Source organism: Octopus sinensis, linkage group LG2 (assembly GCF_006345805.1).
Source record: "Octopus sinensis linkage group LG2, ASM634580v1, whole genome shotgun sequence".
NCBI classification, from domain to species: domain Eukaryota; kingdom Metazoa; phylum Mollusca; class Cephalopoda; order Octopoda; family Octopodidae; genus Octopus; species Octopus sinensis.
This window is the reverse complement of record NC_042998.1, coordinates 83,818,337-83,844,633: the sequence shown is the minus strand read 5'-3', so window position 1 is coordinate 83,844,633 and position 26,297 is coordinate 83,818,337. Positions and strand designations below refer to the sequence as shown.

The 26,297-nt window shown below is 35.3% G+C and overlaps 1 protein-coding gene across 6 annotated transcripts in view; it reads left to right on the top strand.

The window, feature by feature from the left end:
• The window catches only part of LOC115230630 (synaptotagmin-6), a 230,234-nt gene that overhangs the window by 185,544 nt on the left and 18,393 nt on the right, over nucleotides 1–26,297 (top strand). For all 6 annotated transcript variants that reach the window (XM_036514813.1, XM_029800786.2, XM_029800779.2 and 3 more), the window contains one exon: nucleotides 7,191–7,504. In XM_036514813.1, the coding sequence (XP_036370706.1) occupies nucleotides 7,191–7,504 (314 nt within the window). The remainder of the gene's footprint in view (nucleotides 1–7,190; nucleotides 7,505–26,297) is intronic.

Here is a 26,297-nt window from a genome sequence, read left to right as displayed (position 1 = left end):
ATATATATATATATATATATATATATATATATATATATATATATATATATATATATATATATGTATATATATATAGATATATATATATATATGAAAAATGGAAAAAGAAGACAAGCGCACAAGATGTTATTTAAATCATATCGCCACATATGTTTTGATGGATACATTAAAATTAATCCGGGAGGGAAAATAATGTGGAATAATGTATCAAGCTTATCAGGGAGGAGATTATAAATAGCAGTTCATTAATAAGCTGCTTTCACAGATGTAAGAAATTTGTTTTTCATATATTATATATATTTATATATCATAATTTCCTACATCTGTAAAAATGACTTATTAACGAGCACTGTTATTTATAATCTCCTCCCTGATGAGACTGATACATTATTCCACATTAGTTTCCCTCCCGGATTAATTTTAATGTATCCATTGAAACATATGTCGGCAATATAAATGATTTAAATGACATCTTGTGCATTGGTCTCCATTTTCCATTTCTCTTATGTTCTTCTAAACACGTCTCACTTCACCATGGAATTATTACCCATGTATGTGTGATTACTAGTATCTTGAAGTTCTGGTAAATACTTCTCCGGATCTTTGCTTATAAATTAAACATACACACACACACATACACATAAATATAGCCGGTTCTTTTGGTCAAACTATCGTATCTCCAGCTGCTTCGGATGCTAAAATAATAAAATTGTACAACGGTTTAACATTTTTCAGAAATGTAGTAAGTCCCACGTACGACAGTTTTGCAAAAGTATTCCTGACTGAATATATATATATATATAAATATACATATACATATATATGTATGTATGCATGTATGTATGTACACAGACATGGCTCAATAGATAGATAGAGAGATAGATAGGTTGGTAGATAGGTAGGTAGGTAGGTCGATAGGTAGGTAGGTAGGTAGAGGGTGTACAGGCAAACATTTGACGAATTCCTATGTCCCTATTTTTCAGAAACAACATCATGTATTGTTTTCTGTTGTATTTGTAGAGAATGAACAAATGATTAAGTTTAGAAACTTCTGTCTGTTTCCCACGACGTCAGAAAAAATTCAGAGCATTGATAGCTTAGTACTACCACTCGACTTGTTCAACCGTGTCAACCTTAACTTCCGACGTTTAACACTGGCACTTGATAGTAACAGACGGGCGTAACGGGTAACCTACAAACATATCTAAGATCAGTCATGTTTCTAGCCTCCACCAATCAAACCATATTCTAAACATATGCTAATTTGAGCCATGAACTCCCTATAAAAATAAGGCAAGCTTCGAGCCACGCAGCTACGACACGCCTTCTATTTTAAATTTTCCTCTCTCTTTCTCTCTGTGTGTGTGTGTGTGTGCATAGGAAAAAAAGAAGTTGAACATGCTCTGAGAATAGTTAAAATATTTTATTAGTATATTTAAAGATTTAACCGATTTCACAGTTTACACTTAATTTTAAAAAGAGAAAGACTTGGTTTATATATATATATATATATTATATATATATATATATATATATATATATATATATGAGTAAAATACCACTCGCTATAAACGGAGCTATCGCTCTAAAACCACAAATGTCTTGCTATTAAAATACACACGGGCGAATGCAACGAATATAACAGAAATAGGCTTACCATGTATGAACTACAGATGTAAGGAATACAGATATTCCGTGATCAATTGATTTCCCGTTTTGGATGAATATATTTAAAGCTCTTCATCCAGACTTACTGTAAATCATATATTTGGGAAATATTCGTCACGTTACACCGTCTGCGTTCTTACATTTGAATAACCGCGATAATTAAAAACGAACATAACGTCGGCCAGTACGATTTGATGGCATGAACCGCTCTCTCACTCAATAATAATAATAATAATAATAATAATAATTAAGTGACTAGCAAGTTTATACCTATACAAGTAAAATATACAAACAAAATTTAGTAGGGTATTAGAATACAACTTGCTATAAACACACAACTTTCTCACAACTAAAATATACACATACATACGTATGTATGTATATATGAGAGATTGAGTGAGTGAGTGAGTGAGTGAGTGAGTGAGTGAGGGAGAGAGATTGAGAGAGACAGACAGACAGACTTACAGACAGAACTGAAAAAAAAGAGAAAACCGCGATATGTATATCATGAAATGGGAAATGAAACAACGTGATGACATCACATCTGTTCAAGTTAGGTAATTGAATTAGAGATAAAATAGAATCTGAATCCGATTTCAACTGCTTAAATTTAGTTGGCAGTTCTTACTCATCCGAAGCAGAATTAGAATTTATAAACATCAGTAGATTGCCACAGATGAATAGAGGGAAATTTATAGTTGACATATATATTTACTCACATAACTTGTGTCAATGAACTCTATCGGAAATGTTACCACTTCATATTTTGCACATTGAACCATTGAAGCAAGGACGGAATGCTTATATATGTTTATATATATATATATATATACATATAAACATATATATATATATATACATATACGTTTATATATTTGTTGTGCAAGATTTTTTATGTGAAGTCGTGTGTTGAAATAGATATTGTTATATTTCGGAATGGTCATTTTACCAGTTTAGCCAATAAAAACACACGCACTATATATTTGGTATTACTTTGCTTCAGTGTTATTTATTTTTTACATTAATCTTAATCTTATTTCGGCCAGAGTTCTTTCGTCACACTCCTGTGACCGCATCAGTGGTCCTTTGTTTTCTTCTTTCTTATTTGTGTCTCTCCTTACTAACTGTCAGCCATTTTGTATTTCTATTGTATGTCTTCATTTCTGAATAGAAAACTAGAATGGAACACTAGCACACACCACAAGATATGACGGTAGAGGATCCCGAAAACATAATAAATACACAGATAAATAAACAAATAGAAATAAATAACTATGTTATTATTTTTTTCCGATTTATTATTATTATTACTAGTATTGTTGTTATACATACATACATACATACAAGCATATGTAATGATAATAATAAGTGGATGTAAACACATGAACAAAATAAGAATAAACAAAAACAACAACAACAAAAACAAATTACATGAACGTATATAAACAGAAGATACAAATATTACAGGCATCCCCCCACACACTAAATAAACATAGACGCACATAGAGATATAAGCATGCGCAAATGAAGACATACAATAGAAATACAATATGGCTGACGGTTAGTAAGGAGAGACACAAATAAGAAAGAAGAAAACAAAGGACCACTGATGCGGTCACAGGAGTGTGACGAAAGAACTCTGGCCGAAATAAGATTAAGATTAATGTAAAAAATAAATAACACTGAAGCAAAGTATTACCAAATATATAGTGCGTGTGTTTTTATTGGCTAAACTGGCAAAATGACCATTCCGAAATATAACAATATATATATATATATATATATATATATATATATAATATATATATATATTATATATATATATTTATGTATTCATATACGTAATTATTAACAAGTGAAACTAATTAGTTCATAGGTAATCGTTTTTTATTTCGTATATTTTCATTAGTCTTGCTCATTTTTACGCTCTAGTTTTCTGCTGAATTTTTTCTTGAGAACACATTCTTCGTGGGAAATGACGATTTTGACGTCTATATCTAGCATACAGGCTGTCCACTTTTAGTGGTCAATCCTCTAAATTTTGCATGTAATAGAATTTTTAATCTTCGGATTTTTTAAAATATGCTAGGCCACTGGTTTTAATTCATTAATATCAATGTCTACCCTTATTTAATTATATATATATATATATATATATATTATATATATATATATATATATATATATATATATATATATATATATATTATATATATATATATATATATATACATATATACGTATATGCGCAGGCGTGACTGCGTGGTAAGAAGCTTGCTTCCCAACCACATGGATCCGGATTTAGTCCCACTGCGTGGCACTTTGGGCGAGTGTCTTCTACTATAGCCACGGGCCGACCGAAGACTTGTAAATTTGGTAGACGGAAACTGAAAGAAGCCCGTGGTATATATATATGTATGTGTTTATATATATATATATGTTTATGTGTGTCTGTGTATGTCCCCCGCCATCGGTTGACAACCAACGCTGGTGCGTTTATGTCCACGAAACTTAGCGGTTCGTCAAAAGATACCGATAGAATAAGTTCTGCGCTTACAAAGAATAAGGCCTGGGGTCAATTTTTTCAACTAAATGCGGTGCTCCAGCATGGCTACAGTCAAATGGCTGGAACAAGTAAATGAATAAAAGAATATATAGGTATTCTCTTTTACTCTCTTTTTTTCACTTGTTTCAGTCACATATATATATATATATATATATATATATATTATATATATATATATATATATATATAATATATATATATATATACATATACATATATATACGACGGGTTTCTTTCAGTTTCCGTCAACCAAATCCACTCACAAGGCTTTGGTCGGCCCAAGGCTATAGTAGAAGACACTTGCCCAAGGTGCCACATTATTATTCTTTTTTCTTTCAACAGAAAAAACAAAACGAGGTATTGAACCTCTCAAGACAGTCTTTGCAATTATTGGACTTAATAGTCCATTATAAATAATAACATGCAATAACATACAATACAATAAATATTCAATATACAATCAACACTAATCCATTTACAAATGAGGCACTGAGCCTCTTACACTTTATAACACTGTGGCTTTTCAACCTCTTGTCAATTTTCCACCTCAACGAGGTATTGAACCTCTCACTACAGTTTTTACAATTATTGGACTTAATAGTCCATTACAAATAATAACATGCAATAACATACAATAAAATATTATAACACTGATGTTTTTCAACCTCTTGTCAATTTATCACCTCATCATCGCTTGTGTCCGTGTACTCCACCATCTCCTATGCTTGCTTTAAAATCATGGCAGGCTTCGAGTTGGCGTCACCCGGCCACGAGCGATATTCCCCTTTCAGTCCCTTCAGCCTTTGTAACACGAGCAACGTTATGACCTCCACAGCTATCTGCGGAGGCCATTTGGGATCCCGTGTGAAGGCCAAAGGTACTCCCTCGTAGTGTTCTTCCACTACCTTTTCCACCTCTCCGCCTCTATAACAGAAGACCAGCAGTTCTTTGTCCTCTGGGTCCGAGGTGGTCAATTTTACCGTTGGCGGCACAATTCCCGCCAATGGTAAAAAATGTCAGGTGGTGTTAGATCAGGTGATCGTGATGGCCACTCAATTGCTCCGCGTCGTCCTATCTATCACCCCTCAAAAATCATATCATATAAGACAAAAAAAAAATTTCATGCAGTAGAAAACTATAAAAAGTACCAATAAAAAACGCGTTACTTCTGCCACACGTATGTGTGTGTGTGTTGGGGGAGCGGGGGGGGGGCGTAAAATACTAGATTATCAAAGTATGTAACCATCGACTGTTTTTTTTATCACACATTATCTTTTACGTATACTATCTTTCCTTCCCACTCACTTTCATATACACACGTGCGCGCGTATATCAACAGCATATTTCCATGTACACGTCTATGTGCAGAATCACGATCACATCTTTCTCTTTCCCTCCTCTCTCCACTCTCTTTTTCTCTCTCCCTCTGTCTTTCACTGGACATATATATATATATGTTTTCAACTTCGCCAATAATTTCTTTTACTCATAACAACCTCCTAAATTTATGTTATTTATATGATGTAGATATCTACTTTATGGTAATGCCATTTTGATTTTTAAAAATGTTCAATACTTCTTTTGGTGTAAGTATATGAGAAAGATTGTCAGCGGCAATAAACGATGCAGTGGGATTACATATTCTTATCTACTTCCATACTAAGTTCCTATATGCTCCAAAAGGCCTTTGTGGTGACGATGGTAATAAATACTCAGAAATTTTAACCAAATGTAACTGAAAAATTCTTAAAAGACCTTGATCAATTTTTATGGCATTTATCAGACTAGTCAACCATCTTGATGCAACGCACAAATTTTACCGCTCACCTTTTCTTCTTTCCGGAGACGTAATAAACTATCATATTAGGCTAATAGGCGATCCATCTTTCTGAAAGATCTTTCGCATGAACTCATTAGGTTCCCATCTCTCTAGGTTCTTTTTTTTAATGAAGCTGATTTCGAAGATGATGTTAGCGTTACAATGATGTTTTAGAACTTGGTGGTTACACTGGCGAAATTAGGGATACAAAAAAGCGACAGTTCATCAACCAATATAACTAACTGTAAAACTAGAAGTAAAATAAATTGGTGCAACTCTCCATTTACTAGGAAGTCTCAGTACACATCCCAAGCAAAATGATGGGGTGAAAATACTTCTCCCAGCCAGTAACTGTTTGCCGTTCGTCTCTTTATTATCCTTTACAACGAGGGCACGCACACACGCATGCACGCTCACAAACATATACTCGCACATATTCATGCAAACAAGCACATACATGTCGCTTATGGACACACAGGCACACACACACACACACACACACACACACACACACACACACACACACACACACACACGCGTGCGCGCATACACTCACACACATATATACTCTGCAATTCTTATGGAATATGAGGGCAATAATGTGAAACTATCCAGTAATTCATTCGATGAAATCGGTTGTGCAATCATATATGTACACACACACACACACACACACACACACACACACACACACACACACACATATACATACACGCACAATGTGTATGTGTATGAGCACTGAGCGAAGATGTGACCTGTGATCGGTCTAATCGACTATACTTTGTAATTATTTATTAATCTTGATTATCGATCGTTGAAACAATCTTAATGAGTACAAATTAATCGAAATATCAACAACTTGCGTCTTGTTAATTTCTTACACACGCACACACGCACACACACACACATATACACACACATAGATGTATGTTCCTATGCATGTATACCTATATATGTATATATATATATGTATATATATATATGTGTGTGTACATATATATTTAGCTATGTGTATGCACGTGTTTGTAGAGATGTTTGTAAGTGTGTATGTATGTGAATGTATGTAGTCAATATGAAATTATTATTTTACATTTTACGAATTATGATGGCTTTCTCTCTCACTCTTTCTATTTGCAGTCCATGACCTCATGTGCCCAGATTCAACCTCCGGATTTAGCGACCCTTATATCAAATTGTTTCTTTACCCAGAAGTAGACGAAAGGCGTCGACAATCATCAGTCCAACGTCGGACTTTGAATCCATTTTTCAATGAGTTTTTCAAATTTCCAATTCCTTACGAAGACTTACAAGACAAATCTCTGATATTTCAAGTCTTTAACTACGACAAGTTTTCTCGACACAGCATCCTGGGAGAAGTTAACGTTGACTTAAATACTGTCGAAACTTCCAGTAGCGTCGAGATCTGGAGTGATATACAGCGATATCAGCGGGTAACGAACTTATTCATTTCTTCTTTACGCTTAACTATTATTATTATTACCTCCACCTTAGCGAAGGCGGAGGTACTGTTTTTAGTCGTGTTTGTTTGTTTGCTTGTCCGTAGATAAGATGGATTCAGATTAAACTTTCGGAGTTGTTTGGCCACGTGACTGGCACGAACTAATTAGATTTTGAGATCGATCCGGTACCGGACAAGGGTTCTAGATTATTTTTTATATTTACTTTACATGAAGTATTACAATCTCTGATTATCTCCCTTGAAACCACTCTCATAGTTTCCTCGTAAATTATGGCGTCGTTACTGTTTCCAAAGTTTCATTTTCGTTTCTCTATTATTAATTTCACTCGCGTTTCTATCTTAGTAGAAACTGATGGATAAAGAAATCAAACTACATATACAAACGGCAGCAAAACCGTTTAGAAATTAAATAACACTTACACATTCAATAACAATAAAAAATTTAATTTATCCTCGACAATTTTTAGTTTTACCAATTTTGAATATATCGTTCCTGTTTAAAACCTCTCACTTACTTGACACTTACATTTCTAGCTTTGCCTTGAAGGAAGCTTTACTTCTTGTACTCACTTTACTTCTTGTCTTGATCTAGGATACAACGCGTCGCCGAGAATTGAACATAGGATCGTGAGCCGATTACTCTAATTACTAAGCCACACGCCTTCACTCTTCTCAATAAACAACTGGCTGTATACACCCTCCAAACATGCCTCTCCGACGTACACACTTTCCCTCCTTTCGTTAAATACTACTGCATCTCTAACCATCTTTTATAAATGCTCCATTCTAAGCAAGTTGTTTAAATACTCATGGTCTGGAATTCCAACTCTTTGGATCTTCCTCTTTTCGTATAGTTCTTTCTGAAGACTTCAGACTACACATGTTCAAGCGGAATATCAGCTTCATCACAGAGGACCCGAGAAAAGTCTCTGGCTTCTCGTCTTTGGTTAGGAAATAGAAAACAATCTTCAGGAAATTGTGTGACCTACTTTAAACTTTGTCATCTTCGTATGAGGGCAGATTTGTGTTGATAGAATATATTAGAGATCCAGAGTTGGATTTCGAGGTTCGCTTCTTGTTTCATATCTCTTAAGTTGTCCTTGTATCCTTTTCATTTGACTGACGATTTGCACTCTCTACATTGTCAAAGATAAATACTGGAGTATAGCAGCAATTCACCGATGTGAACTCCGGAAGAACTATAAGCTTGAGTGTTGCATTAGTTTGTAGTGCTTAAGTTCAGACCCTACTTCACTTGGTATATAAATAGCTTGAAGAGAATATAGAGACAAGTAGGAATATACTTTTCTACTCTAGGCACAAGGCCCGAAATTTTTGGGGAGGGGGCCAGTTGTTTAGATCGACCCCAGTGCGTAACTGGTACTTAATTTATCGACCCCGAAAGGTTGAAAGGCAAAGTCGACCTCGGTGGAATTTGAACTCAGAACATAAAGACAGACGAAATACCGCTAAGCATTTCGTCTGACGTGCTAACGTTTCTGCCAGCTCACCGCCTTATATTCTTTTCTACTCTAGGCACAAGGCCCAAAATTTTGGGGGAGGAAGCCAGTCGATTAAATCGACCCCAGTACGCAACCGGTACTTAATTTATCGACCCCGAAAGGATGAAAGGCAAAGTCGACCTCGGCGGAATTTGAACTCAGAACGTAGCGGCAGACGAAATACCTATTTCTTTACTACCCACAAGGGGATAAACACAGAGAGGACAAACAAGGACAGACAAACGGATTAAGTCGATTATATCGACCCCAGTGCGTAACTGGTACTTATTTAATCGACCCCGAAAAGATGAAAGGCAAAGTCGACCTCGGCGGAATTTGAACGGCAGACGAAATACCACTAAGCATTTCGCCTGGCGTGCTAACGATTCTGCCAGCTCGCCGCCTTAACAGGACCAGAAAGAATTTACAGATAACAAAACGGCTGTGTAAATATTACATATGGTCTACATAGTTGTATGGTGCAAAAACATGGATATTGACGAAAACTATCTGATCAACTAGAAGAAATTGAAATGTGGTCATACGAATATCTTGAACAAAATATAAAACTGATAAAGTGCTACTACTAGCATATACAAAAAGATCATTAAAAAAAGAAACTAAAATACTTTGGTTACATAGAAAGTGCTCAAGGTATACTGCTATTGATAGATGGAAACATAAATGGCAAAAGCTGGTGAGGAAGACCCAGAACAAACTGGTTTGATAACATCAAATACTGGACTCAACTGTTATATGGTGAATGTGTAAGAATGGCTGAGCAAAGACCTGAATGAAGATCCTTGATATTCAACCTACTGAGAGCAAGATGACACCAAATGATGATGATGTGATAATATTACATGAAGACAAATTATTTAGCGATGACCGAACAAACCATTCAGTTATAGGATTCAACAATCTGTATCTAGCGCAAATAATCTCTTTAAACAAAATTCACAGTAAGATTTGAACCCACTATTTTGTAATTTCATCTAAGAGAATAGTCTCCCACAAACATAGAGTTGCACTGCTGTTAGTATTCAACAATAGAACTTAGTTAATCATGGAGTTGACAAACTAGCTATGAACAAACCAAAATATAATCGACGAAAACTTTTTAAAAGCAAGGCATCATGTAATTTTCCCTGCTACCAGAGTTACAATTACTTCTTATTATTCTTATTAGATACACACCTATGCAATATTCTATATACGATTAATTATATCTTTTGCTAAATGTACTTAATTTGATAAAGTAGTTAATTACTCTGTTAAGTTGTTACAGTAAATTTCTTCAAAAACCAACAACGACACTATCTTTCTGCTACATTGGATTACGTTTTCTATTCAATTCAGATTTTATATTTCTATGACTTCTATGAGAATTAATTACGTTACCTTATTCAACTGCATTATACTAACTTATAAGTCATGACGTGCTTACATATAGTCACACACACACACACACACACAGATATATATATACACACACATATATACAGTGGAATTGTACTAATGTGACGAGTGACTTGAGGTAAGGTTGTACGTTGAAAATGAGGTAATTACATTGTAAAAGAGCCGCATAAGTCATTTAATAACTCAATAATACTGTTAAATATATTTTTCATTTATTTCTTAAAATATGAAAATCTATCTATCTATCTATCTATCTATCTATCTATCTATCTATCTATCTATCTATCTATCTATCTATCTATCTATCTATCTATCTATCTATCTATCTATGTCTGTCTGTCTGTCTGTCTGTCTATCTATCTATCTATCTATCTATCTATCTATCTATCTATCTATCTATATGCGCGTGTGTGTGTATGCATGTTTGTCTGCCACCACCGTTGACAACCGGGGTTGGTTTGTTCGCGTAAGTTAGCCGTTCGTAAAACAGCATCGTCAAAATAAGTACCTAACTTAAAAGTATGTACTGGTGTTGATTTCATAGACCAGACCCTACAACGTAGTGTCCCAGCATGGCCGCAGTCCAATGACGGAAGCCAATAAGAGACAAAAGATAATAAGGGTCGATTGTATAAGATGTTGATTACTTGACGTCAGTCACTTTTAATGGTTTATGGGTTCAATTCTTTTATCTATCTATAACTTGATATACATGTTTCATTATCATCGTCCTGTTTTTTATCTCTTTCAATTTCTCTTCTACACTTTCATTTTCTGCTTTTTGTTTTATCTTCATTTGCCAGGTGAATTAGCTTTGAATCAATGCATACTTCTTTCGTTATGTACAAATACAAAGTATATTTGGTAACTTTGTAATGATATACATACATATATACACACACACACACATACATGCATACATACATACATACATATATGCATGCACACATATGTACATACATACATATATACATGCATGCACACATACATACATGCATGCATACATATATACAAGCATGCACACATACATACATAATACATACATATATGCATGCACACATATGTACATACATACATATATACATGCATGCACACATACATACATGCATACATATATACAAGCATGCACACATACATACACACATATACACATTGATACATACATACACACACACAAACGCACGCATACACACACACCACACACACACACACACACACACACACACACACACATATATATATATATATATATATGACCGCGTGTGTACTGTTGGCGATTTTTTTCCTCCGGCTTCTCTTCTTTGGATCTATCCTTTTCCTATGTTTCTGACGAAGAGCTCCGCTCGAAACGTTAAACCCTCCTTCCTTCATTCTTTCCTGAGCGTTCAATAATACTATACTTGTTCCACGTCCTCGCGTTGTTGTGTTTTCATGTTTGGGTTAACTATACATATATATAAATAATACACCAGCTTGTTGTTCTCATACCTTTCTTCGTCTTTTGTCTTCTGAAAATTTGAGCTATACATACACACACATATATATTTATATACAAGCCGTTATGCAACGATTACTGCATAACATATTACTATACGTTAGTGAAACACGTGTAATATATATATATATATATATATATATATATATATATATATATATATATATACATATGTACATATGTACATACATACATGCATACATACATAATACATACATACATACATACATACATACATACATACATACATACATACATACATATATATATATATATAGTGTTATATTCAACTGAGATTTTACATTTCTAGGAATTCTATGTATAAGGATTCATTACATTCCTTTGTTCGAATTTTCGTGTGCAGATGCTGAGAACATCTATTTAGGCAACAAAAGGTCCCCCTCTCCCTCTCTCCCTCTCTTTATATATATATATGTATATATATATAGTATCAATGTATATATATTGCTTGCATGAATATATATATGTGTGTGTGTGTGTGTGTGTGTGTGTACGTATGTATGAGTACATACATGCATGCATTTATGCATGCATGTATATATATATATATATATATGTTTGTGTGCGTCTGTGTGTGTATGTACGTATGAAGTAAAAAATTTATAGAATATGTAAGCTATTCAAAATTTATTGCGCGACTTAGCAAAAGTTACACATTCTTCAGTTTACTTGTTCAACATAACTTGCGATATTTCCATAAAATATATGCAGACATCATGTTGCATTCATCGTGATATATAATGGCATTGTTCAGCTGGTTCAACAGTTTAATAATATAATCAATTTGAAATTTATCTAATTAGATCTTGTCAATTTTTGTACTTCACTAAGTAATATCCCACTCATAAACATCTTGGAATTCGCAAAGATTTAAGATAATGAAATATAGATTATCATGCATTTACAAAGATTCTTCATTGGTGAAAGGAATTCAGGCTCAACGGTTTTTTTGCGAGTTTAGTATGAGAATATAGTACAATTCGAAGATATCGGTTCTTTAGGGATTTTTTATTGTAGACTTTCAACTCGCTGGAACATATGGATTTCAAATTTTGGTACAAGATCAGCAAGTTCGTGGGAAGGGATGAGTCGATTGCATCGACCCCGGTGTTCAAGTGGTACTTATTTTATTGACTCCGAATAGATGAACGGCAAAGTCAACCTTGGCGGAATTTGAACTCAAAACGTAAACACGAACGAAATGCCGCTAAACATTTCGCCCACGTGCTAATTCCTGCTTCTTACTGTATATATAACGATTTATTATCGGTTGGCATATATCTGTGCAGTTCAGAAAGCAATTTTTTTCTGATGTTATAAGCAAGAACTTCGACTCGTGTTACATTCATTAGTCTGGGTACTTCTAGCTAATGAGACAGAACAATGTCGAAACAGCGATTGTTCCAGAGTCCCTTGCGCTAATGAATCGAGTGTGTTATGGACACAGTTTCGTCTTAAAAGAATTAAGGAATTGTTCTCCTGCGACGAAACACAACAACGATTAGAATATTCACGTTCGAATCTGCCGGAATGCATCAAATATGCACGACATCGATTCGTAGATTTACTAAACACGACCTTTGTTCTATAGAGTTATAACAGATTCTTTATTTCCATGCATTCTAGATGACATACTTCAGGCGCTTTATCAAAAACGTCATTAACACATTCACTAATTTTAGTCTCAAAACAACCATAACAGCTATTTTAACCATTGCTAATTTCTGAGATGTTTCCCTGAATTTGACATAAAAACTTATGCAAACCTTTCAGTAAACCCAACGAAACATTTACATACATTAACATACGGTATTGTCACTCATTTATAGTTTTAAAAAATATGTATTAAAAACATTCGTAGAAAGTTATTTAATTTGAGATCTTGTAAGGACAAAGTTGATGAGGAGCTTCTATAGCAAACGTTTAGGATGTAGTGGATTTAAAGATAAGTTTACATACATCCCAGATTTCTCACCATGCCTCACTAAGTAGAAACACAGAAATATCTGTATTACATTACTTTTTGTGTTAAGGGTTAAGTTTAGAATTTTCAGTTTAATTGATAAACATGTTTTCATTGGCTGTTATTTGAAAACTATTCAATTGGAAGAAATTTAAATGAAGAACTTTACAACTCGTAATGCATTCAAATCACCCTAGGCCAACTATACTTGTACAAATACAAACGCAGTTTTGAGGCAAGTTTAATTTTAAAGTAAACAGAAAAATTACAGACGTATGACTGAAAGAAAATTTAAACAACGGTGCTTTAAGCATACTTCCTCGTTGAACATATTTAAAAGAGAACTCTGATGAAATTGGCTAATCACATTTGGCATTTGAAAGAAAATGTGGCTTACCATAAAATCAAGTAAAATATCATTGAGCGATGAAGAACATTCAAAAACAAGTATAGAAAGTACTAATAAAATATACTTCATTATTTTAAAACTTCAGAATCCTGCAAACTTTTTCAACACAAGATCCGAAACTGTTACAGAACGCAGATACTTCGACACTCATTTATCGAAGTACTGGAATTCATTACCACTATCTCGCTAAACATACCTTTGGAAACTCTATACATTTATACTTACTGTGTGTGTGAAATAAATGCGTATAGATATGTATGTATGTGTGTGCGTTCTCATACGTAAATAGTCTATTACTTGATACAATGATTTTCCTGATAATCTTTTCCATATTATACTTTCTTTTTCAAACTTTATCTTCTTTCGTATCTTCTATTTACTAATTTTTATATATTAGTTTTTGTATTTTCAAGTATTTTCCTCTTTTATTTTCCATATATATATATTCGTGACTTTATTTCTTCTTGTATTTAAAAATCTTTTACCTCTTTATGTTTCGTACGGTCTATTTCCTTTTCCATTTCTTCAATTTCCTTATGAACATAGAGAAACAGATTATCTTAATCTCTTAAGAATTAACAATATGTGTGTAGGATCTGAAATTTCCCATGTTGCTGAAATACATTGTCTGTCGAATGCCAAGCATTTGTTAAATGGGGCACAAAAAGCAGATTTGCAGTGTTGTTATATGTCCGGTACATTATTGTTGTTCATGTAATCATGGTTTGCACACACACACATACACTCACACACACACGCACACACACACACGCACGCACACACACACACACAGTTTAACTTTTTGTTTTAATAATTACTGCTCTATTCTTTAGAGTGTGTGCTTCTTTTCTGATATATGTTTTATTGACTATATATATATATATATATGTATATATATATATATATATATATATATATATATATATATATATATATATATATATATATATATATATATATATATATATATATATATATATTGTGTATTGTGCATATGTATATTATCATCGATGTGCAAGTACCCCAAAAGTCATCGATGTCGGTACTTGCTGGTTAGTTCAGCCATTTCTTTTAGTAGAGTATACTCTGTCTTTAAGCATATCTATCATTTCTCATTGATCATTAATCACTTGAAAAATCATTATTCATTAAAAATACGATAAAATTATTTAATTTTTTAAAAATGCTAATAAAAATTGCTAACATCTTATAGCGTGCATTTTATATGGACTTGTATGTTCGAAGTCCATATTTATCTGTCACTGAGAGATTAGATTTTCTGTAGTCAAAGTAAAAGTTTTGCTGCTTCTTATTTTTGTCTCGATTCTGCATTTTTCCGACAAAGGATTTTAAACAAACATTCTTTGCTGGAATAGGGTTACCTTACTCTGAATAAATGAGAGGATGTTGCTACATTCTCAAATTACAGTTACCAATTCGTTGAGAGTGATCAATATATAAGGTGTGTTTGTGTGGTTGAGAAGCTGGCTTCCTTCACAGCCATGTGGTCTTGAGTTCAATCTCACAGCGTGGCACTTTGGGCTAGTGTCTTCTATAGTCCCGGGCCTACTAAAGCCTTGTGAGTTGATTTGGCATGTATACACACACACACACACACACACATGTATGTATGTATGTTGTATGTATGTATGTATGTATGTATGTATGTATGTATGTATGTATGTTATATGTCTGTTTGTGTAACTTTGTGTTTGTCACCGCCACCACTTGACAGTTGGTGTTGGTTTCTTTATGTTTCCGTATATTAGCGGTTCGCCCTTAGTGATCGATAGAATAAACACAAAGGTTAAAAATCAAAGAGAAAATAAGGACTGGGGTCGATTTTTTTCGACTAAATCCTTAAAGTCGGTGTTCCAGCATTGCCGCTGTTCAATGGCTGAAACAAGTCAAAGATAAAAAGATGTATATTTAAGTTTACAAACAAGAAAACGTAATTAATGCAGAAGTAGAGCGTCAATATTTATCGCCGTGTTGCATGAAGGTCAATATTTTTTGTGTCGCCATGAAGATCAGTATTTTTTCAGACACATTCAATTAGAGACTACAGACAGAAGATCTACAACTATACACCTCGATCACTAACGAAATAATAAATTTACAAAGAACATTTTATATAAACATTTTACATCGGAAAAATTCTGTCACAAAACATCTCTAACACGATCATAATGACATTTACATTCACCAAAATAAATGTTATATCTTCGTATTTTATTTCCATTCATTAATCAATTTATCAATTTTGAAAAACGTCTTAAATTTTTTGTACATTTCTTTAATATTTTAAAATGTTTTATTATTTTTATCATTTATCTTAATTGCCTTTAATAATTATCATTATTCGCACAATTTGTTAATTGTTTTCATTATGTCTATGGTTTTTAACTTCAGTTTTGTCTCATAGGTTTACGTATGTATATGGAAGTCGGTGTTTCTGTGCGTACAAATACGCAAGCAGACATATGTATGTATGTATGTATGTATGTATGTATGTATGTATGTATGTATGTATGTATGTATGTATGTATGTATGTATGTATGTATGTATGTGTGTGTGTGCGCGCGCGTGTCTTTCCTGCTGTAGCTAAGTAGAAATATGTGTGTGTGTGTGTATGTATATATATATATATATGTATGTGTATATATATATATGTATATATATATATATATATGTATGTATATATAAATGTATGTATGGGTGTGTAAAATTTTCACACCCTTCCTATAATGTAAACATAGTCTCGCTTTCACTCTCTCTCTCTCTCTCTCTCTCTCTCTCTCTCTCATACACACACGCGCGTGCGCGCGCTTACTCTGATATTCTAGCATAGCATGTGCAAAGTTTGAAGGACTACAGTTTCAGACTCTTGGTTCTCAATTCTCTATTTCTCACCTTTTTCCACATCCTTCACTTGTGTCCTTCCATATATTCACTGCCATGCTTTGTGTCTCACTACAACATATTACTCTCTTCCTACAGCACTGAGGCTTTTGCCTAGAGCATCGTAGTTTTTCCCGAAGTTTAACAGATGTTGAAAGTAGGATTTTATAATTCGTGTACAGAGTTTGTTTATTTAGTTTGCAATATGAAGTCACATGTCACCTTGACATGTTTGATGCCCTAACGTCCGTTGTTATGCAAAGAAATATTTTAATGTACGATTTGCTTCATATTCTTTTTAGAATTGTTAGCATATTTGTTACTGTTATGACAGGCATTCTCTCTATATATCATTATTAACTTGATATCTGCGAGGTTGAGAATCTCGCTTTGCAAACACGTGACGTTTTAGTTCAGTCCTACTGTGCAACACCATGGTTAAGTGTCTTTTACTACTGCACGGATCAATCAATGACTTGGGTAGAGTGAGTTCAGACCAATCGTTTCTATATATTGGCGCAGGCGTGGCTGTGTAGTAAGAAGCTTGCTTCCCGCGCATGCATTGTTGTAAGTATTGCTCGTACCACTGAAAGAAGTAGCCACGCTGGTGTACAGCTGGTGAAATATTGATTAAAAATGAAGCTCAACTGTAAGGTAAGACTTTTGTTTTTTGGGTCCAGTGGGGGTTTGTTGTTTGCTGTAATTATTTTTGTACAAACAAGAAATCCTCACTGGATTCTGGACTCTGGTCTGCCTAGAGTTGGGCAAAATTTGTTCACGTTAAGTGAATAGTTTTTCTCACTTAATTATGAGAATTGTTGTTTCAGGGGCGTATCTCGCCTTCAAAAATTTGTTCACTTTAAGTGAATAGTTTTTTTTCAAATAATTGTGAGAATTCTCCGAAGACAGAACAACTTCTTTACCAAATATTGTGGAAGCTGTATTCTAGCTGTGGCGTTCCGGGTTCGAATTGGATAACGAAATAGACTTGGATTACCTAGTGGCCAGAAGAAATTTTGCTTGCAGTGTTTTTTGAACTGTAGACTGTTTTCTTTCCTTCTTCTATCTTTTTTTGTGCTTTTTGTTTTGACTTTCTTTTGATTTCTTTCTTTTTCTTCCTTCTCTTTTTTTAATTTTTATCTTGAAGTGTTTTTTAACTTTTTATTACAAAAAAACATGGCAAAGAAAAAGGATAGTGTTTTGGAGTGGGAAATTGTCCCACGCAAACAGTGGATGAAAGACTTTGAAGAGAGGACGGTGGTGTTGAGGACTTACTCCAAGTCGCTCGACACCATCGCCCTATTTCAAAAGACTGTTATTAAAAAGTAGTTGGCAGAGTATCTGCCATTAAATTCATCTACAGGGAGGTCAAATATGCAACGGTGTGGTTGCTATTTGACACCCCTGAGGAGGCTCGCAAATTTGCAAGCCAGCCCTTGGAGGGTAAAGAGATTTTGTTTCTTCTCACGTACTGTGGGAAGAAGTTGATAAGAATTTGCGTCTGCGGGTTGCCACCCGGGTTAGAACCCGAGGTGATAGAGGAGACTATCCGCCGGAGTCTGGGTGGCAGCGGAGCCAAACTCCTCAATGTGAAAATTTTGCCTGCAGCTAATTGGGTTGGGTCAAAAGCTATTTTGATCCTGTGGACCCAATCAGCCAAGAATCTGGTTTTTCCAGATTTTTTGAAAATGTCCAGGTGCAGGAACCCGGAGATTCTTGAGGCTGCCCCCCCCCAGGTGTCATCGGTGCTTGTAGCCTGGTCATATAAAGAAAAACTGTCCCTAGGAACATAGTAAGGTCCTGGAGCAGTTGGTTGAGACCCCTGTAGAAGAGGGAATGAAGGCGGCCGATGAGGCGGAGGACTCCTCAAAGAAGGGCCGCAAGAGGAAGAAGGTTAGCAACACTGGGAGCTCACCGAAGGATCCTAGGGATGAGGGAGGGGAGGCGAATCTCCTGCTCACGGAGGAGATGCACCTTCCATCAGTTAATAAAAAAGAGAGGAAAGGAAGAGAAACGGGACATTGCCGGCAGTCGGTGACATAGTACCCGAGTGTCCCGGAACCTCGTCGGTGGGAATTGTGCTGCCGACGGTAGAAGTGACTACCTCACCCTCGGAGGAAGACGAATTATTGGTCTTCTTCTACAGAGGCGGAGAAGTGTAGGTGTTGGAAAAGCACCATAAGGGAGTACCTTTAGCCTGTACACGGGATCCCGAATAGCCTCCGCAGATAGCTGTGGAGGTCATAACGTTGCCCGTGTTGCGTTGGCTGGGGGAGCTTAATGAGGAATATCGCTTGTGGCAGGGCGACGCCGACACGGTACTCGCTTTGTGCTTGAATGAGGCGTGGATGATGTTGGAGAGGAATATGGATAAGAGGTTGAAAAACCTCAGTGTCATTGAAAATTCCTAGTTTGGGAAAAAAGGTAAGAGGCTTAGTGCCTCATTTTGTTATTGAATATTGTGAACAGTGTAGGTTTGTTGCCTCATGATATATAAGAGATCAATGTTCTCGGGAAACAGCGATCGGCGGGCGTCGCTTGTTTCCCCCATTAATCATCATTTTCATTTTTCATTTCATATAACATTATGTCTGTGTCCAGCCTGCAGCTTCCTTTCTCTATGTAAAGCCTTTATGGCCAATATAATGAAATAAAGAAGCTTGCTTCCCAACCAGATGATTCCGGGTTCACTTCTTTGCGTGACACCTTGGGTAACTATCGTCTCCTATAGCCTCGGGTCGATGAAAGCCTTGTAGGTGGATTTGGTAGACGGAAACTGAAAGAAGCCCATAGTATATATATGTGTCTGAGTTTGTTCCCCACCATCACTTGAAAACCGGTGTTGGTGTGTTTACGTCCCTTCAATTTAGCGGTGCGGTCAAAAGAGACCGATAGAATAAGTACCGAGCTTACAAAGAATTAGTCCTGGAGCAGACTTTTCGTCTAAAGTCGGTGCTCCAGCATGGCTGCAGCCAGATGACTAAAACAAATAAAAGAATAGAAGAATATATTTATGTGTGTGTGTATGTTTTGTCACTCACTCCACCGCTTCATAACTGATGTTGATCTGGTGTTGGTTTGTTTACGTCCCTGTAACTTAGCAGAATAAGTACCAAACCTGAGAAATAAGTACTAGGGTCAGTTTCTTAGGCAGGAACCCTTCATGGTTGTGCCCCCAGCATTATCCACTGTCCATTGAGTGGAAAAAAAAGAAGAAAGGTATATATTTTAAATTTTAGAACGTTGATTGAAAAACACATACACAGAAGTATCCGATCGAGTGTTTAATCAATATCAATATTTTTAGTTATATCAACGTATTCCCAGAATCTCCAAATCCCACCATGGCGTTTCTATTTAGATTATATCGTCCTCAGGGATAAAGCAACACGTGTGGTCGTGGGCTAGTGTCAGGATAATCAATATATTTTACAACTTTGTATTTTATAATTAATTTATTGACGTGCGTATCCCTGAATCCATTAGCTTTCAGCAAAGGCTTCTCTAATCCAGAACTACATACAATTCTAGCTAGTCTCCCTTAAAAATATTAACTGAAAATGTTGACTGTTATACATACATACATACATACTTACATGCATGCATAAAGCAAAACATACAAATCTGCACATATACATACGTACAACAAAAATTACATATTTCTTTACTACCCACTAGGGGCTAAACACAGAGGGGACAAACAAGGACAGACAAACAGATTAAGTCGATTACATCGACCCCAGTGCGTAACGGGTACTTAATTTTTCGACCCCGAAAGGATGAAAGGCAAAGTCGACCTCGGTGGAATTTGAACTCAGAACGTAGCGGCAGATGAAATACGGCTACGCATTTCGCCCGGCGTGCTAACGTTTCTGCCAGCTCGCCGCCTTACAAAAATTACCTTGTTGTTGATGTCGAAATTCTAATGGAAAAGCCTTGGATCTAGGTTAGAAATTGACTCTTTATTGGCAAAAAATCTTGAAATAAAACTGAACAATGACATACATACGTACATGTATGCATGCATACATGCATGCACGCATACATACAAACTCACAACATGGCCACAGCCTAATGACTGAAATAAGTAAAAGGTATACCGGTTACTCTGACGAATGTGGTTCTTAGATTATTGTCTTATTATGTAGTGTCCTGTACGAAACCGATTTGTAAAATCGGATCTATAATATTGCATACTTTGATTAATATATCCGCAAGCAAATATAGTGCCTATTATTTCTGATCTATGTTTCTTTCTGATTTACGGATTCTTAGGCATATATATATATATATACATACAGAGTGATTCAAAAGTCGCCATACATGGGGGCAATTTATGTTTTTATAAGAAACAGTTTATAACAACAGTTTTTTTTTTAATATCTAACAGTCTCTATATGGTTACCGTTGTTTTGATTACACATTGCAACACTCATTGTGAACTCGTAATAGCACATCTGGTGATACATGTGCAAAGGAGTTGGTGATGCATTCCTTCAAATCATTTATGTCTTTTATCTTTCTGCAATACATCATGCTTTTCAAATGCCCCCAAAGATAAAAATCAAGAAGGATCAGATCAGGGGATCTATAAAGTGTTTCTTAATAAAAAAATATTTTTCCTATGTATGGAGACTTTTGAATCACCCTGTATATATATATATATATATATATATATATATATATATATATATATTATATATATATATGAATGGATTTGGTAGATGGAAACTGAAAGAAGCCCGTCATATATATATATATATATATATATACGTGTGTGTGTGTGTGTGTGTGCGTGCGTGCGTGTGTGTGTGTGTATATATTTGTGTGTCTGTTTGTCCCCCCACCACTACCGCTTGACAACCGATGTTGGTGTGTTTATGCCCCCGTAACTTAGCGGTTCGGCCGAAGAGACCGATGGAATAAGCACGATGCTTACAAAGAATAAATCCTGAGGTCGATTTCTTCGACTAAAGGCAGTGCTCCAGCATGGCCGCAGTTAAATGACTGAAACAAATAAAAGAGTATATGTCTACCACGCTGTAATAATATTTTCAAATATTAGCACAAGTCCAGCAAATTAGATCGACTCCAGTGGTCAACTGGTACTTATTTTGTCGACCCTGAAAAGACAAAAGGCAGAGTTGACCTCGACGGAATTTGAACTAAAATGTAGAGACGTACAAAATGCTGCTAAGCATTTTCCCCAGTTGCTAATGTTTCTGCCTGCCTGCCGCTTTCTTCCACCGGTAATAATATTACTTTTCACTTAGAGTATTACTTGGATAAAATCATCTCTATGTGCAATAAAAATGGCCGCATTAAACCTCTAATCGTGGTCTCTAATCCAGCTCTAATTGAGCACACTGATCAAAGGAACGGAGATATTTTAGTTATCACTGATTTATGACTGACTGTTCCATGTTTTGTGACTTAGTGTAGGACTTTTTCTTCAATGTGTTCTGCCTTATTTAAGACAATAGGGTATGATTTTCAGCGTGGTTAAACCTGCCCTTTCCCACAAATCGAGCGACCTCGCCTAGAGCCATCTTAATTTATGTTAGTATCTTTTCGAAACTTAACACTTCATGTCTTATAGCAATCACACACACGCACGCACGCACACACACACACACACACACACACACACACACACACACACACACACACACACACACACACACACACACACACACACACACACTCGCGTGTCTTTGTATTTACATCTATCTGTTTGTTTGTCTATGTATGTATTATGTTCTCTTCTGTTTTTAGCTATTTGAGGTCTTGCTGTAAGGAAGGAGCTGCTTTCTAAAATATATACAAAGTTTCATAGTTGAAAATGTATATAACAAATACAAATTCACGTTTTGAACTCCTAAAGTTTGCTTATTCTTATTGTTCAGCTTACAGATTCTATTTCTTATCTACATGTTAGCTGGTTGATTTCTTTTTCTGAAAACGCCAGCTTAACCGGATTGTCACTAACGTCACAAAAATCAAGAGCACCAATTACGCAGACCAAAAAATTCTTTTTATCTCTGCTGTCAAAGAATGTGGACCTGAACTAGTGGTTGTTTTGACACACAGAATCCGAAAATTACAGCCATTTATTACCATCACTTCAAGATTTTAAGATACTGGATTCATAGAATTTCCTTGTTTTTCTGTTTCAATAAAACAGTTTATGAGGAAAAAAGCATAGCATACATATATAGTAATTGGTTTTTCTTTAAACTCAGAATGCTTTCTTAAAATTCTATTGAAAAACAAGAAAAATCTTAAATTTTCTGTAGGCAAATTACGTGATTGTTTATTCCTAATTATCTATGAATTTGCGTTGGATTGATTTTCATAGCCCGCCATCACATGCAAGTCCCATCTGCCTTGATACCTTTGTTCCATTGATTTTTATGTCCTAATGGAAGTGTTCTACCTGTTCATCACTTATATCACCAAGATTTTCAGGGATTTTATGAAGGTGCCTTTGGGTTTAGTGCAGCTTTATGCGCATATTTGCTCCTAACTTTTGTAAGTTTTCCAGCATTGTTGCCGATGATTTTGACATAGCTGGCTTCTTTCTTGCTGCCTAGAAAGTCATTTACAACTATTAAAAATGAATCTCGTGCAGTTTATTGAATTTACTTCTTTCATAATTTTTTTTTTTTTGCGGCCCATCAAATATTCTAGCTTTTATCATTTCACTGCTCAGACAGGGAAATTCCCTGCGGATATAGTGAAAGCTCGGTCCGTCTTTATACAGAGCTTTAAACAATTGCTTCATGCTGCCAAGTTTGATAAGAAATGGAAGTTGGCTGAACTAAAAGCTCTTCAACCACATCAAAATACCTTGGAACTCATGTCAGCTGTAGCCATTTTTTGATCACCTAATGATTTTCCATTGCTTTGCTACCCTGCATACATGAAAAACATAGATATTTGGTGAATCAACTTTGTTGCCCTAAGGGAAAAATTAACCATCTTAAAGTCCACGTATATCAAACAGGGATAATTGGAGGGTTTGGATATCTTGAAATCTAGATATGATGGTAAAAAATAGATTCCGTTTTTCGATTCAGCATATCAGAAAAATCATTCAAAGCAGGTAAAAGCATTCCGACAACAAAGTACCAGTTAGATTGTGTTATTATTGATGCAAGTGTGAATTTATAATTTGAATACAGCAGCTGGTGTTTTCGAAGTAGTTGTCCGTAGTTATCTTCTTCCTCTTTGATTTTCGAAGAGATATTCTTATCAGCATAGTAGCCAGACTCTATGACGGTACATACTTTTTCTTTTCTGTTTCAAATGATGATATCCAGTCTGTTATGTCTGCACTTGTTAAACATTTTGATAGGAATGTTTCACCAATATTCCTTGTATTCATTTTTATGTATGTATTCAATGATAGAGGGATTCGCTATATTTATTCCAGACCAATCTTTGTGTATTGATTTAATGACTGCATCTTTTCGCATTGGGTGGTACCTTGATAGTATTTTTAGGTACTTGCTGATCACATGTCTGATGTCTGTCACAGAAATGTGACATCATCGACATTTTGGGTTGCATCTTTGAACTTCAAGGGCTTTAATTTTACCTTTTCATGCAGAAAGGTTTCAGCTAAGTAATGGAGTTAAAGAAGAAAATTATTCTGTACTTCCAATACTTATAAGACTGAAGTGTACCACTTCCTACTATCTATTAATAGCTATATATATATATATATATATATATATATATATATATATATATATATATATATATATTGGATTATTGCAACTTATCTCTCTTTGACATTGATCCTTCACAAGTAAGCTAAAATTCTAATGTCTCCACTAGCTACGAATGTGAAGCTTGTATTATAATCTTTATTCAGGTTATTGACTTTTGAGCTGAAAGTTGTTAAAAAAAAACATTGGAGCGTGGCATTAACTACCTAAGTGTATTTAATGTTGTCCCTTAATGTTAAGACTTCAAATAACACTGACTTTGGCTTTACGTATCTTTTCTCAAAGCCTGATAACATCAAGATCAGAAATCAACTAAACACCGACTATAACCTTTTGGCTATATTTTCTTTGTTTTTGTTGAAAATATTTATTTTGATATAATTAATCAAAAACCTTAAGCAGACAGAAACGTTTGAGTATCGAATAACACGAATTAAGCTTTCTTTTATCTGTTTATCTTTTTATTCCTTTACTTGTTTTAGACATTGGACAGTTGCCATGATGAGGGAACGCTTTGAAAGATTTTTAGTCAATCAGATTGACCCCCAATACTTATTTTTGGAAAAGTCTGGTACTTATTCTATCAGTTTCTATTACTGAACCGTTAGGTTAACAAGACGCAAACAAACCGGCATCACTTGTCAAGCGGTAGATAGTCCTCCACAGCACAAGCCCACAGGACTTACAAGGTGTTTGTCGGCCCAGTGTTATAGTACAAGACCCTTGCCTAAGGTGCTGTGTATTAGGACTTAACTAAAAACTGCGTGGCTGCAAAGCGAGTTTCTTATCCACACAGTTTTATGACGCTCACCCTCACTGTGGCAAATCAGAATTAGTGTTTGTCAGTACGTCATTACTACTTAATTAGTTCGATTCATAAATAACTCGGAGAGGCCATCTTTGTAGTAATATACACCTAGAGTAGAAATACAACCTATTAGTTCAAATCCCCTAAGCGATAAAATCTCCGATCGTATATGTGAAGATGCATGGGTTAGTGGTTTGGGTATTCGGCTCACGATTGAATCGTCGTGACTTCGATTCTTGGCGGCGCGTTGTGTCCTTGATCAAGACTCTCGTTGCTCCAGTTGACTCAGGTGGTAAAAGAATATGCTGTACCTTTAATTAAAGGGGCCAGCTTTGTCACGTTGTGTTATACTGAATCTGCCTGAGAACTTCGTTAAGAGTACGCGTATGTGTAGAGTACTCAGCCACTTGCGTGTTAGTTTCACGAGAAGGCTGTTCCGTTGATCGGATCAACTAGAACACTCGTCGTCATAACCGCCGGAGAATCAGGCAGGTGATTACTAACACCCTTCA